Below are 12,711 nucleotides of genomic sequence, written 5' to 3' on the forward strand. Positions count from 1 at the left end.
AGCCCAGGGTAGATAAGCACCGTCTGGTTTTCACTAGGTTGGCACTATCCTGTCCACACACTGGAGCTCAAATCCCTCCAATCTTCATGCTGTAACTTCACACTTAGGGGGAAAAAGTTCACATTCCCTCCTGGCTTTGTGGTGAGGTCATCACCAGGGACCCAAGAAGGTTCAAGGATACCAAACACTGCCTAAAAAAGCTCATCCAGAGACTGTGGCTTCTCTGAGGTGAGTGATGATACACTCCCAACTTAGTCACTGTGCTGGGTGGATGTGTGAAGAGACACTTTATGAAGTGAGGCACTAATCCTGCAAGCATCATCTGTATGTGCTTCCTCTCAGGTGGGAGGGCCAGGCATCCTGGTGGGGAGTTTAATCTTGTGGCAAACTCATCTGTTACCACACTGGCAAACAGGGAAGCAGTAAGAACAATAGATCATCATCCTAGTGGGCTGTCCAGGGAACAGCTGAGGAGCAAGATGTAAACTTAAGGCAGGACCATTTCTCTCTTGTTTTTTGGTGCTGAAGATTTAACCTAGAACCTCACAAATGCTAGACAAGCACACTGCCATCCTTGAGCAATTTCTTAATTTAGTGATAGTGATGATGATAATGTTGATAATATTGGTGATGGGATTGCTGTGATGAAGGGGATGCTGATGGTGTTAGTGGTAACGATAATGATAGTGATGATGGTGGTGGTAGTTTTCATGATGATGTTGATGGTAGTGATGATGGTGATGCCAATGATGATGGTGCTGATGGTGATGCCAATGATGATGATGGCGATGATGGTGGTGGTGGTGATGGTGATGGTGGTGGTAGTGATGTGTGTCCTAGATACTTTTCTGTTACTGTAATAAAGTTCCACAATCAAGCAGCATATAAAGAAAGATCTTACTCAGGCTTATGATTCCAGGGGGATAAGACTGCATTATCTTCTAGGGAAGCATGACAGTACGCAGTAGGCATGGCAGCAGAAGCAGGAATATGAGAGGTCTAATTATTTACAGAGAGCACAAATAGAGACAGCAAGCTAGAAGTGTTGTGAGGCTTTAAGCTCTCAAAATCCATCCCTGGTGATGTGCTTTCTCCAGCAAGGCTATGCTTCCCCAAAACCTGTTTGATGAAATAGCACCATTAACTAAGGAACAATTATTCAAACATCCAAGCCAATGGGGGATATTTCTCCTCCAAACTACCACAATGGATGAGTACTACACAAAACTTTTGGATTTTCCAAAAGCACCTGGAGAGGGTATTGCAAAACCGATGAGGTTGGGCCATCCACCCTAGCAGCCACCAGGTGTAAGTCTCCACTGCTGGAGTGTGGAAAACACAGTTTGTCTAAACTAAGAGTTCCTGTGAACACCAGTACACACAGGGTTTCAAAGACTTAGCACAAAAAAAGTAAAATATCTCAGTAATTCTTCATACTAAATTGCCCAATGAAATGATAATATTTTGCTATGTGAATTCTGATATTTGAGGTTAAATCAAATACATTACTAAGATTAGTTTCACCTGCTTTTTTTGCTTTTTAATGTGGCCACTGCCCATTATTGAATTGTTCTTATTTGGCTCACTGGTCTAGAAGGAAAATGGGCACTAGGCGGAGGTGCCACTCATTCCTGAGCTTGAGAACTGCAGTGGAGGGGTAGAGCAACTAGGTGCCACCAAGAACACTCCACATGCCTTTCGAGCCCTGTCTCCCATCCCCTGCACCACAAAAGGAAAGGGGAAAGAGAAAGAGAATTCCAGAGCTCTGTGAACCTGTCACAGGGAGACAAGATGATAGAAGAGCAGTTTGTCCCAGGGGCTTCGTTCCTTCAATGTTTTGAGCTCACAAAGGGAATTCCATGTGACTAGCCAACCCTCAGTACCACTGGGAGAGGACCCTTATCCAAAGAGCTCAGGACTGGAGGGAAGGGTTCTCATTTGGGATTTTGTCAAGATCTTGACATGTTTGCATGTGAGCTACCTTGAGAATGAGCCTCAAGTGTGAACATTAAATTAATCATAATTTAATCATATTTCACACACCACTTGTACAATCAAAAAGTCATTTATGGAGGGTGTGTGTGTGTGTGTGTGTGTGTGGACAACTTTCAAAAGCTGGCTCTTGCCTTATGCCTTGTTGCAGCAGGTTCTCTCTTGCTTCTGCTACTGGGCTACATACTATGCCTTTAATCCTAGCACTCAGGAAGCAGAAGCAGGTAGATCTCAAAGCTATCCTGGTCTACAAAGTGAGTTCCAGGACAGCCAGAGCTGTTACACAGAGAAACCCTGCAGGCAGGCAGGAAGGTAGGAAGGAGAGAAGGAAAGAAAGAAAGAAAATTATTGAACAAAATAATTCTTTCATCTTCTTTTACATTTCCTCATACCATCCTACATCAAAAGAAAAAAATTACTGAGTAAATGCATCTCTTTTTGTTCACTTCTCTATATAGACAGGCTGCCAGCAGCAAAGGGTTGTTACATCCAGAGTTTTTTGTTTTGTTTTGTTGCATTTCACAGGAAATGGTAAGTGCATTTTGCTTACAGTGGCCATGAGTACAGTGATGTTGCTGCCACTGGTGGTAATGATGATGATGACAGTAATGGTGATGAATGGTGATGGTGCTGATGATGGCAACAATAATATGATGATGGTGGTAGTAGTAATAATGGTGGTAACAGTGACGGTGATAACAAAGATGGTGACAATGATGGGTATACCATTGATGATACAAACACATATACACATTCTAGAAGTGTAGCTCCATGGCAGAATACTCACCTACCATGTGCAAGATCCTGGGACCCATTTCTCATACCACAAAAAGAAAAAGAAAAAACAAATCCCTATACACACACAGTTATATATGAAAAGACAGCAAGGTACATTGGGACCACTAAGCACACTCCTTGACCATCCAGGTGACACAGAGTAGAGGCTGTCTCTTCAGTGCCATTTGAAGGTCACATGCATCACCAGAGAGAGCAAACCAGGAAAGGGACAGTTAAGCTCACAGATCCTCAGAGTCTACTGGGGCCAAATGTAAATTATATGCAAATGGTAGATCAGAGGTAAGAGACAGGCAAGTAATAGCTTAGAAAAATAAGGAGCCATCTGTGGTTGGTAACTCTCCAACTCTTTGTCCCTAAAATCCAGCCTTGTTATCTGCCTGTCACTGTAACAGCTCTCAAGTGCTGGCTGCAGAATCTGCAGGGTCACCTGGAGCTATTAAAAACTCACCCACCAGGGCTTAAGGCTCAGCATTAAAAAGCCCTAGCTGCTCTTCCGAGAAGCAGGGTTCAGTTCCCAGCACCTATATGATGTCTCACAATCATCTGTCAAACCAGTTCTGGAGGATCCAATGAGCCGATTCTGGCCTCTGTGGGCAATCCACAGACATGATGCACAGACAGACATGCATGCAGTCAAAACACCCACACACATTAAACACAAATATATCTTTTAGAAAATAATTAAAAACATCCTAGCTTTGGTGTCACATGCCTTTAATCTCAGCACTCAGGAAGCAGAGGCAGGTGTATCTCTTTGAGTTCCAGGCCAGCTTGGTCTACAAAGCAAGTTACAGGACAAGCTCCAAAGCTGCACAGAGAAACCCTGTCTCAAAAAATAACTCTAACAAACAAACAAAACAAAAACAAAAAACCCCACAAAAAAAAAAAAAACAAAAAAATCAGTCACCCAGTCTCGCCACCAGCTGACTCTGACTTCTAGGGACAGGACACAGGCACCAGGAAGCCATAACTGGTCAGAGTGGGCAGCCTATGGCTTGTGGCTGTGATCTCAGAGAAAACTAGCAGAGATGAGAAACAGAACTCCAGGATTAGGTTTGTTTCTTGCATCTGACTTCCTTGCTGGCTAAGTGACCCTTACAGAGACTTGGTGCTGCCCTCCCCCAGATAGTGTCTCACCAGGTCCCTGTCCCACCATCTGGATCTTTGCAAAGTGTCTATGCCCTCAGGCACCAGCAGGGGCCCTGGGCAGTACCCACATAGGTAATCATCACTGCCTCCATCCTGTGCTGAAGACAGAGCACACAGTGCCAACGCCAAGTCCAAAAATGTGGGAAAGTTTATTTCTCCCAAACATTCCTGATTTGTAATGTGCTTTCTAAAAGCGTTCTCGCTGATCAAGCCCTTGCTATATTTAGCCGCAGCATTGAAAAGCCACGTTCTTTATAAGGCGGGCCATGAGATGGAAGGGTTTAGCAAGAGTCCTCTTCAGGTCCCCTTCACCACAGGAGAAGGGGCTGGGCTAACCCTTGCCCCATTGAGGGCCTCAGTGCTGGAGCAGAAACAAAGGACTTTTGTTAATCTGTGGACTCTTAAGGCGAGACTTCAGCTCCCAGGAAGTATCCTTGGAGCCCTCATGCAGCCCAGACACAACAAGGAAATGCACATTCTGCTGTCTCTGGGAACAATTCCCTCTGCCCCCATGCTCTTCCTGATGTCCCCTGCTGTCCTTCCCCACTGAGCCAGCAATTTCTTTGGTTTTGTATGTTGAGTTCACATGGTCAGTCCATCCCAAGAGATAAACTAAATGCAAGAGATTCCATGGGGCTAGCCTGGGCCTGTTTAGGTTGAGGACTGGATGGGCTGCCTATGGAATTGCAGCTCCTTGACAAAGCTGTTGTTCCAGAGACTGTCTGAGACTCAGATGTCTCCAGTAGAGGTTGGACTAGAGTCACCCACACAAACCACCCAACTTAACTCTGGTTTAGCCAGAGCCTATCTATTAGGTCACTGCTTGTGACAGCTCTGTGGGACACAGGCAGTGGTGAATGTTTCCTCCATTGGCTATATGACAAAAGTCAACAGCTAGAAAGTTTGATGGTTTTGCCAAAGTCAGTAGTGAGTCAAGGTGGAGCTGGGTCAATGACTTTTCTAGACACAGTCAATGCTTCCTTCCTACCCTGCCCAAACATCAAGTCCCAGTGGGTGAAAATTAGTGGGAAGCTGGTGGTAGGAGGGTCCAGAAGTAGGAACATGCTGAAAGAATGGGGTGGTGGGTGGTGGCCAGATACAGAGCAAGGACATGGGTGCCTAGAGTGGCCTGAGCTTACAGCATCTCTCACTGTACATCATGAGGATGTGAGTCACTGCTGAAAGTCAGCATTGTCTATGTCCACCTGACCCATGAGCAATAGGGCGTGGTCTTGTCCCCTCCAAGAAGACTTGTGGGAGACACTGCCCTGCAGCCAAGATGCCATCATGCCCTCCCTCCCCTGTACTGGTAGATGGCATCACTATCTGTGGACACTCATTCTGGAAGGACAGTGTGGAGTCCATCGCATCCAGAGAGCCACTGCAAGGGGCAACCTTGTGCTTCATGACAAACAAGGTCAAGCACAGTAAAATATAACCTTTATAACCTTCCCAACGCAGTAGCCCCCTCCTTGGCACTGAGGTTTAAGGGTGGAGGCTGAAGAGCCCAAGGTGTGACCCTGGGAGCCATGTCCAGCTCTAGATCTTGCCCATCCAAAGTGCTCTGGATTAGTGTCTAGAGCTGCCGTGTCCTCTTGGAAGCTTGACCAGAAAGGATCCAGTCTCCAGGAAGTCACAGTCTAGCTGAGCACCATCTGAAGCATCCAGTCTCCCTCTTGAATGCCATAGCTACCATCAGAACAGTGGCCACTGACTGGTCCAAGAAGCAGGACCTTCCAGTCTGTCACTCATACTTCATTTGCTTTCCCACACCCATGTCCTTGCCCAGGCCCACTCTATCCCAAGTATACAGATATATAGTTTATCTTCCATAAGCCATGTTACATGGTCTTCCTTGCTACAGCCAATTAGAGGCATTGATGGCATAGGCAGGCATTGATGGCATAAGGCAGGCAGGCCAAAGAGAACAGGGAAGGAGTGGAGCTGCTGGGGTGATGCTGTAGGCTGGAGGGGAGGGAAAGTGGACCATGTCCTCACCCTACTGATCCCTCTAGTTTCCTCACCTGACCCCTCAGTCCCCACAAAATGATCCTCATCATTGATCTAAGTGAATTTCAATTTCCTGTGGGACCCTTTTTTTTCCATACTTGCTTGAGAACAACCTTTACCCCACAATCTCCCCTCACCCAGTACCAGTAAAAATAAGGACACCCAAAGATCAAAGACTCCAGTCCCCATGATCCATGTAGCCACATAGCTATCTTTCCCAGGGATACTGGCACTTGGATGCCACTTGAAGGGATAGGATTCCCCCCCCTTCATGTCTCAAACCTTTCTGTGGCCCCTCCCAAGTCACTGTAAGCACTCTGGCATCTGCCTGGGCCTGCAGAACCTGGCCCTGGTACCTTGAGGCAGGAGTAGCATGGCAGACCACTTGACATTGGGTTATTTTTAAACTAGTTTGAATGCATAGCAAATGAATTCTACTTTTCCCATAAGATCTTGTTCTTTCTTTTTAATAACAGGTGATTTTATCATCGGTCTTTTATACCCTATGAAGCACACATTTCCAGCACCATGAGGCAGGGCCATGCACAAAGCCTCAGCTCTCTATTGATGTCTCATGCATAGAGCTCTGTGGTGGAAACTTTAGGCTGCTGACACAAGGGCAGGTCAGCCCTGGCTCTGGCCATAATAGTCACTATCTGTGGCTCCTTCCTTAACTCACACATGAACAGTTACTGGCAACTCCTTGAAATGGTGAAGAGGCCATATGGTACCAGGGTCCATATGAGAATGGCCAGAGTTAGTGCCCACACCCTGAATGCCCTGAACTAGTCTAGTTCATGTCCTCGAAAATATGTGTCAGGCCCCTAGTGCCCAAAACATCTCCTCTACAAAACTCTCTACTGATAAAAGTGTCCAAGGCCTCAGGATCAGGGTGTCTTCTGAGACACCAAGCCTGGGTTAACCTCATCACAGTAATGAAGAAAAATGGATAATCTGTCCTATTCAGAACTGAATAGAAAATGAAACTGTGAAAAGCCATTTACAGGGCTGGGGAGGTGGTTCAGTGGGTACATGTTTGTTATGCAAGCTTGAGGACATGAGTCCTGATCCCCCAGAACCCATAAAAAGCCAGATGCTATAGAGAAGGCTATTATGATCTCATGGCTTCTGCAGAAAGATGGGAGGCGGGGACAGAGACTCCAGAAGCTAGTGGGTCAGCTAGCCCTATGCATGCAAAAGCAAACAAGAGACACTCTGCTTCAAACAAGACAGAAGATGAAGACTGACACCAGAACTTGTCCTCTGCTTTGTGCCATAACACGCATATAACCACACTTACTCAGATGAACATCACACACTCTCACATAAGAGTGTTAAAAGAGTCATGTGTAAAACCTCTGAATTCAACATTCTATCCAAGTCCCACCTACATGCAAAAGTCTCTGAGTGCCCATGTACACCGCACAGATACACAGATATAGTTATTTACAGGCATGTGTGCTTGTGTTAGTACACACATTCCTCATTAATGAACCTGTCATCGAATTTAGTGAATTCATCTGCATGTGTGCAAGAGATAGGCAGGCCAGCAGAGAGGGATAGAGACAAAGAGAAAGAGATAGTAAGAAACATGCAAATAGAGAGGAGGGGCTATCAGAGGAGAAACAAGGCTGTCTCCACCCCTTTGTTCTGTGAAGGGACAACCTTCTTGTTACATGAGATTAGAATCAGTCTCACATCTGCTTCCTGCTAAACATAACTGGAGTGCTGGAGTGCTGTCTTAATTACTAGCAGAGATCTGTTTTTTGTTTGTTTGTTTGTTTGTTTGTTTGTTTTTTTTGAAGCAGGATCTCATTGGGTAACTTTAGGTGGCCTAAAACTCCTATGTAAATCAGTAGACCAGGCTGGTCTTGAACTCAGAAATCAGCCTAACTGTCTCTGCTTCCTGGGTGCTGAGATTACTGGTGTGCTCCACCATGCCTGGACTGAAATAATTTTTTGGTCTAGCTGATCTATAACAATAATAATAGCAATAATGGTAATAATAGTCATCTATGACTGAGTTATACATATGGGACATTAGAGCAGCAGTTTGGCTAGTGAGGACCCAGTGCCCTTCCTTTTCCTCAATAGGAAAGAAATTCACAAAGACTGATACAGACTGACTAGCAAACATCTTCACAGCACAATTCTCCAGTGATTTTGTGCTTGATGAAAGCTGAAACTGGATAGAATCCTTCTGCATAAACACACAAAGTAAATGCATGCTCTTGCATCTGTCTGTCCCTTAAAAACAATGTTCTTGCAAATGCTTTTTGAATTATGACCCTAAAATACCACCTTCTAAGAACAGCAGTATTAAATCAGTTGTTTCTCCAAAAGTCGGTTGTCACAAATCAACAAACACACATGAGACAGCATGTCAAACACAAGAATGAAAAGAAAAACTAAAAGCACCCAGTGCAGCAGAATCCCCCTCTCTTTCTGCTATTCAATCCCCTCCAGGCTCAGTGGAGTTTCTGGTTCCTCCCCTGCAGCTTGTCTTCACTCTCGGAAGCCAAGGCTGCCAAAGATGCTGACCGGGTTCCCGGATATAATCCCGCTCTCTCATTCCTACCACACTGTTTGTTTATGTCCCCATAATCCACTGAACCAGTCAGTGAGAGGTTAATGAAAAAACAACCTTTATTCAGAGGCTGAGCACATGGGAAACATCCAATGGCAGCCTGCCTGCTGCATTCTAGTCGGTCACAGCCACCTGGATCCACAATGGGGTCTCAGCAAATACAGCCAGCCGCTGTTCACCCCCTCCCCCGCTTCCCATCTCACACAGACCTAGTGGGACCTAGATTAGGCTGAAAGATTGAACTGCAAAGATCTGACTCTGAGAACCAGATAGTCTGCCCAAAATGCTTTTCCCACCACTGACCAGCAGGGGACTTAAGAGTTCGTAAGCATTTTTGTACAAATCCTGGGAAGTGGTTGTTGGTTTGTTTTTTGTTATTCAGTGTGGGTGGGACAGGTCTAACTCTGTAGCACAGGCGAGCCTTAAACTCACAGCAATCCATCTGCCTCAACCTCAAAAGTACTGAGATTACAGTTGTGACGTGGTATACCTTGGTTGTTGTGAGACTTCACTCTGGACCTATGCCCAAGAATTCTTCATTGTTGTACCTTTTTTACCCTAGATTAAAAAAACAAACAAACAAACAAACAAAAAACCAGTTCTTAATTCCTCAGGAAGTCAAATGTCAGAAAGGTAAAACCCAAGCACCATGAAGGTCTGCCTGTTTCCCCCGAAGCTGGAAGCTGTACTGAACTGTAGCCAGCTCAGATGTCTTAGATGGTGGCTGGTGACCCACACACACTCTTTCTGGTCACTTCTTTTGGTGCCCCGCCCCATCACCCCTATGTGTTTATCTAATGTCAGAATCCAGATACTCTTGGAGGAAACCCTGACTTGGGGTACCACAGGCTGAGTCCCTACCAAGCCATGGCTGTGCCATATCAGATGGGAGTGTGCTTGCTCCCCTAGCCTTTCTGATTACATGGTGTCCTTTACTATGTACTTCTGGAAAATGGGGTGGGTGGGGCAGAAACTTAGATCTTGAAGAACTGCAGAAATAAAAATTCTGACCTTGAGGCGTATTCACTCCACACACACCCTTTGGGTCCCCTGAAATCCTTTCATCCCTTAAAAAGAAAAGCAGAAGCTGACAGAGGGCTATACTGCTGCAAAATGCACTGATGCACAACCTTAGTAATTATGGTGTGCCTTGAAAGAAGCTGCTAGTCAAATAAGAGGAGCCTGGTTTATAAGCCACGAATAAATGTCCTTTTACTGTAGATGCTTTATCTATTCATATTGAGTGTTGCTGCTCTGCTTCTGGCTTCTCTTAGCCTTAGTTGTAAAGTTGTAAATGATAACCAGACCTACATTTCTCCCAGACCCTGTAGACCATGGATCACCCCCAGAACCCTGGATGCAAGTTCCCATCATCCAAAAGAGGTCACAGCTAAGGCCTGGGCCACACGGAGTCCCCTGAGTCCAGTCGAGTTTCCATGTAGAAATGTTTGCTACTTCTGTAAGTCTTGCCCTCGGGGTCAGCAGGAGACCTGTGGTGGGCAAGGAGGGTCAAGCCATTGTACAACCCCAACGGCCCAATGGGCTTCTGCTGGTGACAGATTGTGAGAGCTGAGTGTGTGGTGATCACTGTCCTCTCCTCGACAAATCTTTCCAAGTCATCTTCGGAGAAGGCAGATAGACCAATGCACCGAGTTCGGTGTGCGTGGGTACACTGCCCCAAACCCACAGTCGCCAGGGCAGAGACCGAGGTGACTTCTTCACCCACAGACAAGCAGTAGCCGAGGCCTTTGCTCACTGGAGGTGGGGGCTCGCAGGGAGGGGAAGCAGCTGTTGATCTGCCTTATTGGAAGCGAAGCACGGCGGCCTCAGGGACCTGCAAAGGGAAATAGGAAAGGAAGGGGATTCCCAGCTGGGAAAAGCCGCCCTGAACGTGCGGGTCGAACACCAGTGAAGCGTTGAAGGGAGGTGGTAGGCTGGAGGAGGCAAGCAGTGAAGCGCCCAGAAAGCCCGGCACGGACTTTGGGACCCCCAAGGCCTCCGCCCCTGAGGCTGGCTTTGGCCTCCCGGCCAAGATGCTGTCGATGCTGAAACTCTTAGACTTGGAACCCTTGGGGGAGCCGCTGGGTGAAGGGCGCAGAGGGGACACTGGGCGATGCACCGTGCGCTCCCGTTGGCCGCTCACCACAGCCCGGGTACCGTGGACTGTTCGGTCCGCGTCAGCATCCCAGGGCTCAGGACTGGACCAAGGAAGGAGCGCCGGCCGCGCGGTGCCTCCCGTCGGGGACTGAACATGATCTGGCGCGCGCGGCGGGCATGCAGTGGCCAGGCCGGGGCACCCTGCATTGCAGACCACCTCCGGCTCCGGTGGCTCCGCCCGGGGGCGCTTGGCCTCCGGGGAACTCGCGGCGGGCTTGGGCTTCCTTTTTCTGCGCCGGTAGTTGCCGTTCTCGAACATGTCCAGGCATCGAGGGTCCAGCGTCCAGTAGCTGCCCTTGCCCGGCCGTCCCTTCTCACGCGGCACCTTCACGAAGCACTCGTTGAGCGACAGGTTGTGGCGGATGCTGTTCTGCCAACCCTGGCGGTTGTCGTGGTAGAAGGGGAACCGGTCCATGATGAACTGGTAAATGCCGTTTAGTGTGACCCTCTGTTCTGGCGCGTCCTGGATCGCCATGGCGATGAGCGCGATGTAGCTGTAGGGCGGCTTCTGCGGGGGCTCGGTACGGCCAGGACCTGCCAGCGCGGCGGCAGGGGTGAAGGCCAGGGGCATCCCAGGCCTCTCGGGGCTGTACACGTACAGCAGCGGCGAGGCGGCCAGAGCGGCCAGCGGGGGACTGAAGAGGTGGCTCATAGCGACAGGAGACTCTGCGCTCTGTGCCGCCCGGGCAGCCTAGGGACTTCGCCCCGCGCCAGGGCCCTCCCGGGGAGCCCTCCGTGCGTCTGCCCTGAGATCTGCCGCTCTCTCCAGTCGCTGCGCGCTCTGTCCCTTCTTCATGGCTTTAAAAATGTTAAATAATTGTTGTAAGTTTGCTATTATGTGTTGACTTAGCGCTGGAAAATAAATTGTCTATGATAAACAGTCCTTGTGTTCTCAGCCCACCCACATTAATTAAAATTTCATTGCTGAAAATCTCCCAGCTCTTCCCTCCACGTGTCCTTTTGATACCAGCCAATCGGTTTCGGGGCTATTCCTCATTTGTTTATAGAATTAGTCTGTTGATAAGTCCGCCCACCCAAGTTGAATCAAGCTGTGTTTATTTGGAAAAATTTCCGGGCACCCAATATATAAACGCACTGATCTGATGTTTGAAATACCACGTCCACCCCTTGACGCTGTAAGCACACAGTCAGAGAGGCAGGATGTGGAGGGAAGGTTGGCTCTCCCGAGCTGGGTCTGCTAGGCCAGGAAGGAGGGACAGGGATGGGGGTGGGGAAGCAAAGGGACATATTTTAAGGCTGGTCTGGGGGACTCTCTCACAAAAGATCTTTTATTTTCCCCAAGCTTAATAGGCAATGTAAAGATAGCACCCTACTCTGCATTTTGGAGAGCTGGGAAGACATTAGACACACCTCATAGAGATGAGCACTCTCTAGGGGACTATTGCCCAAAGGCCCCAATAACAGTGCCCCCAGAGACTCAGAGGAAAGGAATGGACCCCAGAAGCCCAGCCTTTTTTTTGCAAGGGTGAAAGCAACGAGCTCTGGGGAGCTGTAGGTAAACAGAGCACCTGGTTCCTAGCTCCATTAAAGATTGCGAACCCCCCCCCAAAGTGTGAGGGGGAAGGTCTTTCTGGTCTAGCTAAGGTTGCTAGCAAGGCACACCATAAAGGGGGGGTGCTGGCAGCTGGCGGGGAGCTGGTGTTCGTGAATGTGGGTCTTTAGCTCCATACTCTGTGCCTTCCTGTTTATAACAAGGAGGGGGGTTACAACAGCTTTACAAGTGTGCACAGCTGGCTGGTGATTACATTAAGCATTTGTGAAGCCTGCATGTTAGTCCCACCCACCCACCCAGGGGTGTAAGCATCCCCCATCCAGGCTCGCTTTACTTTTAGCCACGTCAAACTTTGAATCCAAACTCCTGAATGATGCACATTCCAAAGGGGGCATCTCCTCAATTGGCTCCCCTCCAGTGGGGCTACTCAGGTTAGTCTCTATTCATGATGTCTTCCCGGGAGTGTTCTTTGAAAGGGAGTGGAAACAGGGTGAAGAGCTGGGTT

General features: G+C 48.0%; 1 protein-coding gene across 1 annotated transcript; it reads right to left on the reverse strand.

Moving 5' to 3' along the window:
* Window positions 1–10,337: 10,337 nt before the first annotated feature.
* On the reverse strand, window positions 10,338–11,668 carry Foxl1 (forkhead box L1). Its single transcript, XM_051201651.1, has one exon. It carries the CDS (start codon window positions 11,343–11,345, stop codon window positions 10,338–10,340), a length of 1,008 nt encoding a protein of 335 aa, XP_051057608.1. The 5' UTR covers window positions 11,346–11,668.
* Between the last annotated feature and the right edge of the window lie 1,043 nt (window positions 11,669–12,711).

The sequence above is a fragment of the Phodopus roborovskii genome, unplaced genomic scaffold, assembly GCF_943737965.1.
Source record: "Phodopus roborovskii unplaced genomic scaffold, PHOROB, whole genome shotgun sequence".
NCBI classification, from domain to species: domain Eukaryota; kingdom Metazoa; phylum Chordata; class Mammalia; order Rodentia; family Cricetidae; genus Phodopus; species Phodopus roborovskii.

Coding starts and splice junctions, on each gene's coding strand:
- Foxl1 (XM_051201651.1), bottom strand. CDS start 11,345: ATGAGCCACCTCTTCAGTCCCCCGCTGGCCGCTCTGGCCGCCTCGCCG.